The 6,467-nt window shown below is 39.1% G+C and overlaps 1 protein-coding gene across 1 annotated transcript in view; it reads left to right on the top strand.

Annotated features, from left to right (window-relative positions):
- Window positions 1-1,762: 1,762 nt before the first annotated feature.
- Window positions 1,763-6,467, top strand: part of tusc3 (tumor suppressor candidate 3) — a 45,702-nt gene continuing 40,997 nt past the window's right edge. Inside the window, exon 1 of the mRNA XM_028403697.1 lies at window positions 1,763-1,893. Within this exon, the coding sequence (XP_028259498.1) occupies window positions 1,789-1,893 (105 nt within the window). The 5' untranslated portion in view covers window positions 1,763-1,788. The remainder of the gene's footprint in view (window positions 1,894-6,467) is intronic.

The raw sequence follows: 6,467 nt of genomic DNA, 5'->3' as shown, positions 1-6,467 counted from the left end.
GTGTAAATATTTTTGAAGCTTCTACACAATAATCATACAAGTCATTTACAGGGGATTCATGTTGGGAATGTTCCTGTGATTGAGCTGCTATAGAATGAATGAACTGCGGTTTAACAAGTCTGCAACACGCACTGACTGTTTCACGGTGCATTGGTTTTAATATTCCGACATGCGTTTCATTTCACCAGTGTGTGTTTGTGTGTGTGTGTTATGTGAAATACAGAAACAAAGGAGTGGGCTGGGTTTACTTGAATGTAGAATTATGGTTTATTCATTATTATTCATGGCATAATCAGTGAAACAAGGTTTAATTGTGTTTGTGTGCCAATCATTTTTTTAAAAGTTAGATCAGGGTTTCAGCAGATCATTAGAAGCCACTTGCAATGGGCCATAAACTCCCTCCTAACTCTTTGCTGGAGGAGGTAGAGAGTACATAGCTTGCCATTATCCATGACATATACCAAATTAACAAATGTGGATTGATTGTGTTAGTCAATGTTTGTTTTCCATTCCTCCTGCTTAGCTCTTATGCATTTTCCAGACCATTTGCAATCTAAATGTGAAAGCTAAACTGTGGTGCTGTCAATACTAGACCAACTGAGTAAGCATATAGCATCTAAAAGACAGACCGAATGCCGTTTTAAACTACAGAGACAGAATTCAACAAAGCAAACTTATTAACTACTTCCTCTACCTCGCCTCTGGGTTACAGCTCAGGAATTACATCAAATGGACTGCAAAGTTCAAACTGACGTCTAGCGTAATGCAATTCAATACAATATCTTTTGTACAAACACGTCTAAGTCTTTTTCTTCAGAGAGCGCAAGGGGCTATACTTCAGTGTTGCATTGGAGAGCTGGTTGATAACGAATCACGTCTAACCATCGGCCTATCTGTTAAAAGTTTCACATTTTCTCAAAGGTAATATTTATTGCAAGGCTAATGCACTGCATTGCATTAGTCACAAAGTGCTTAAGTGGAATTTCAGAGAGAGACAGGGTGACATGTCATCTCCCACTGATTCCACATAAATCATTTGTCCCCCTCAATTAACTACATCAAGTGTCTGCAACAATCTCACCCATCCCAGAATGCAGAAGCGAGAGAGAGACAGAGAGAGAGCCAGAGAGAAAAACTCTGCAGCCCATGCTATCAACATCATTTTTTTAACACTTATGACAAATGGCAGGCTCAGCTACAGACCGGTAACTTAATCAGGGAGAATTTTTTCAGCCACTCAGCCATCTGAATCACTTCAAGTGTTCTCAGAAGAAAATATATTCCCAAGGGGGAAACTGAAAAAAATAGAAATAACATGGTTTCAAATATGTTATTCTGTATTGCAGCTTCTATAAACAATTACACTTCTCTGTTTAATGGATGATGCGCATATCACTGGCTTATGATATAGGCTTAGTTAACCTTATGTTGTGATCACATTATATCTAACCTAGATGTAATGTAATCTGCAATTCAGACAATAAACTAATCTATTCTTTTCATTTATGTATGCTTATTTTATGCATTTAAATCATAGTTAGGAAGCTTTTAACGCCATCTTTTCTTTTCTTCGTACAATTACTGCTAAATCAGACTGCCAGTAGCAAGTGAAGTTTGTTTTGACAAAGCCTGCACCAAAAACTGGCGATTGGCGCTAGACGGCTGCAAACCTTTAAAAAACTACAAAACCCAGAGGCATCCGCATTCAAGTCCTTGTGCGCTGATTGGTCCATTTATAAACCAATCACTTGGCGGAGACGTGTCTCTCAGTCAAGGCATCCTTCCGTCATGGCGTCTGTTTGGGCTCATTCCGTTGTTAACCTGCAGATTCTATCTGTTTTCTTCCTTGTGCTACTATGTCTGCCGTCTGGAGGAGGACAGAAAAAGAAAGAGGTAACCCTGCAACCACGACCATGTATTTTCTATTGTGAATTGACATAATATGGCAAAGAGGCTGCCAAGGTGGTGTCAGCCGCTGTATGTTGAGCTATGCGAGGTTATTGAGAAGATACAGGAAGCAGGATGGAGAAATGCTTTGGTTCGCTTGTCTTTGTGTAAAATCATTTCTACTAATGTGCTATAAATGAAATCGATCCTCTTTTTCTTCGTTTTGTGGATGGTTTGTGACGTGTGTGACTTAGCTCTGCTAGCTTACCAACAGAATTGACATGTATGAAACGGGATGCTAATGTAGCTAATGAAGGCTGTATCTTATTCTGCCAAACGTTAATTTGATCTGGAAGCAATTCTAAAACTGATGTTAAAAACATCAATACATAAAAACCCAATACATCGCTGCATTGTCAGAAAATGTCTTTAATTTGAAACGCGGTAGTGCAGGAAGTGCTAATGTTTAACGCTTTGGCTGCAGTAACTACAGTAACTATAGACGAATATCGTCAACATCCACAATAACCATAACGTACATGCTAGCTGCATTTAGGTGCTGCTGCTTTCCCAGTGTACATGTCGTGTTTATATAAGGGGCAATAGAGGGGCTTCCTGAAACAGAAGTGAGGAGGAAGTCGTTGTGGCTTGTTGTCTATAATTTGTATTAAAGGTTAACCAGCTTTGTATTTATTAGGTGACTTATATTAAGTAATGGGCTGCTATGCCTTTAAATATCTGCAGTGCCCTAAATATTGTTGGTGTTGCTTATAGCCGCAGAACAGTTGTAGCTGCAGGTCTAAAAGATAATCTATAATGCTGACATTATACAGTAAGTGCAACTTTCAACTTGAGGGTCATTCTACTAAATATTTTCCTGATATAATTCATGGTTTAAGCCCAGGAGATTTTTCACATTTTAATCTGATACCTAAATATACAAGTAAATACCACACTGATGATTTTATATGTTATTAAATGGCTTAATGTGACTACAACTATGTTCTTTTAGGAAGCACTGGCATTGATAAAATGAATTTCTAACTTATACAGTGGATCTACATAGAAGCAGACCTTGATTCATTTTATTTTGCATATCAAGTCTTATGTGGATTTGAATGCTTTTTGTCATCTAACATGAATATCACCTGTAATGTAAGAGTGTGCATCCTTAACATCTTGGTGGAGTTGTGGCACACATATGGGGACTGTGCAGAATTGTGTCAAATTAGGTTCTTGTTGAATTCTTTTACACTCACTTATTTATAGTAAGAGGTGCAGTTAGATTATAATGGTGCATTGCACTCCTAATTCTGAAATATTTATCAAAAGAAAGTTTTTGTAGCTGTCAACATGAGGTGTGTATTGGGGTTTGAGATATGTTGGTATGGACTTAAGTTGGAATGATGTTGTATCTTTAATGCTGTGCTTACTTTTGAACAAAAATATAGACAGCTAATTGAACTGACTGTGTAATAAGTAGATAAAGGAATTTATGGGCTAATTTATGACAGGTCAACAAATACCTGAATAAATGCATTTAAAATAGATGTAGTGCTGCCTCGGTCAATGAATAATTTGATGAATAAACAGATGTACTACTGATATAAAGGCATTTGAAAGAGCAAAGTTATGAGACACATAAGTCATGCTGTCAACTGTCACTAAGTTTGATAGCACGTGTACTACATATAATACATTTAATTTGTCATACAGTCAAATGTATAGAATTATTGTCCTCTATATACTACGCTTACATTTTAATGTTAAACCGTGATTTACTAAGTCTGCTGACATAAGTACTTATTTTCAGCAATGCCTTCACAGTCACAAAAGTACACAGGGGAGCTTCCTATTATAGCCATGGTCTGCTGTTAGGCAATGACCGGCTCAAGGACACCTCTACATTATCTAATGAGTGACAGAAAGAGCATTTCTCAATCACTTACCCAGCTGAAATGTATCCAGCTATTATTAGTTTGCCACTGACATTGAAGCAGCTACCTTTAAAGGGTTCGACTTAAACATTGTGTCTGCCAACATTTAACTTTGGTGCATCCTATCTGTGTTTTCTGTACCAAACGGCAGACAGGAGGTGGCCACACATGCATACACAAGCATACACACACACATAGAGCAATACTTTCAATGAGCCACGGTAGAGATATTGAGGGGTTATAATGTGAGAAATGTACTTTCCCAGTTGCCTGCCTGAGGCCATGGCAGAGGAGGTGGAGAAGGCGGAGGAAGATCTTATTTAGCTGGAAATGGACAAAATAGCGAAGCAGCACTTTGTATTCATCTCACCAGTTTCTGCTCTCCCTCACTTGCCCTTTCATTAGGCTGTAGCCAGTGTAGGCTTTAACTTGAAATGGGTAACATGCTACAAGTTATAAGTACAGCTGTCCTTAGCATTCACTTGTTATTAAGAGGGTTTGCATATTTATTTGTTATTTGTATGCTGGCTTGCTAGTTACTATAAATTGACTCTCTATTTAGATAAGTCTACTGCTCTGCTAGGGAAGGGGAGGCTAACATAAATCAGATGGAATTGATATGCATGTTATTTAATTGACAAAATAAAGGAGTAACTAATTAAAATAATAAAGGGATGAGTGGCAGCTGTCAAATAAACAAATGAAACAAAACACAAGACAGCTCAGACAGCAAACACAACAATTAAGTGCACGCACGGGGTACAACACAGGCTATACAAACGAGTGCCTCAGCTAGCAGCTAACGCTAGGCTAACAGAATCAAGCTCGGCTGTCCACAGAATGCTGTCACACAACAACTTAGTGCCTCAGCGTAACGCAAAACGAGTGCGACTGCTTGCAATCAACAACACAATAACACGGCCAAGACAAGAAACAAGAGGCACATGGGGCAGACTGCATACAGCAGGGCAGCCACCCCCAAAAGAATGCCGGCGTCGTCTTTCAAAGCTCCTGAGCCTTCCACTCATTGGTCCAACAATCGCAGATGCGGAAGCAGACGAGCCAACCAGCGGGCGCCGCTGACCCCCTGTTGTCATGACGTCGACACAGGGGGGCGCGCCCAAGGCAGCGACAGAGGGGAGAAAAAAAAAACACAACAAACCACAGAAATAACTAAAAAAAATGCCCTGGGGCTGTGACAATTTAATTATTTCTTTCACAGTAGTGCAGCTAGCTAATTACACTGTAGTCTTAAAAAGGATCTGAATGCATCATATTAACTGCCTGAAAGTTACAACCATGTGCAACACAGACTCTGTTAATCTATTATAAAAGTTGTGGGGTAGATTTCCAAAACTTATCCTTTCCATTGATCATCAATCCCACTTTGAATCCCAAGTCTGAAATAGAAAATGAAAAATAGAGGAGAAAGTTAAGTACCAATGCTGATAAATGGTAAAATGGAAAAAAAAATCAAAAGTAACGTAGGGCAGCAGTGCCAGACCCTTGCTTTCAAAATCCTGCTATATGCCCCTCAGGCTGAGGTAAAAAATAGTAATGGAGACAGAAAGAATATTTATATCACTTCAATACGCCCTCGTTCATCACCCCAGCTCTGCCAGATATTATAGCTTGTGTTGTGTTTCTGTCTTAAGGCTGACCACAGCACAAAGAAAGAACCAGTGTAAGCACTTCCTATACCTAGACATGTGGAGTCAGGGGAGATAAGGAGAGAAAAAAGTCCTGGGCAGCGAGTCTAAAGCAAGGAGAATTATATATCTAGAGAGTTGTATATCCACAGAGAGATAGAGATTGCAAAATAGCGGCCCCTGCTACCACATCTGTGGACCATCTAATAAGTGGATGGAAATAATCAGAGACTGCTACCTCTGCACACAGAGGCCCAATAAACTACTGGGTCGGCCCTTTAGGGCATAACCCAAGCTACTTGCAGAGTTTAGACTGGGGCTTATGAAGCTAAACACTGTGTAAGCAGTATTGACTCTTGTTTTTTTTCCTTTCTGGCTGACTTGTTCAACGAGAATAAACCATAGCTCACCATTTATGCATTCTGCTCCATGTCTTTCTGCCCATTTCTATACCAGGCACTGTCTGAGAAAACATACAGGTTTTTGTGTCCTATTCCAATCAAGAGGGAAACACAACGGAAAGGAAACAAAAAATCAAAAATATACAAGATATAGGAGAAAAAATGGTGCTCAATGTGTTTGTAGTTAACTTTTGTTTTTACTTCCATCCAGTTTATAATGCTCAGAGCATTATCCACCCATATCTTCCCAGTGTGCATTGAAATCTACTTGTACACTAACAGTTTTTTTTTATTTTACGATGCAAGACTGCAGCTGCTTTCCACTGTCTGATTATCCCTCTTTATTAGGAATAATAGAATTATTTGGCACATCTTTGGGATGTAAGCCTAATTAGGGAAGAAGGCTAAGAAGGCCTAAGAAGGGCTTAAGTGATTTGTGTGCAAAATAACAGTTTACTCATCTGGGAATCGAGATTACAAAGAAGTACAACAGCTCTGTATTTGAAACTAGTTTTAGCCCCAAACTGAATAAACTAGAAAGGAAATAGGGTTTTGTAGACCCACATGCAGTCAAGTGGAGGTTTCTATAACAG

The sequence above is a fragment of the Parambassis ranga genome, chromosome 1 (assembly GCF_900634625.1).
Source record: "Parambassis ranga chromosome 1, fParRan2.1, whole genome shotgun sequence".
NCBI classification, from domain to species: domain Eukaryota; kingdom Metazoa; phylum Chordata; class Actinopteri; family Ambassidae; genus Parambassis; species Parambassis ranga.
The sequence above is the reverse complement of the archived record's forward strand: the minus strand, read 5'-3'. Positions and strand labels throughout refer to the sequence as shown.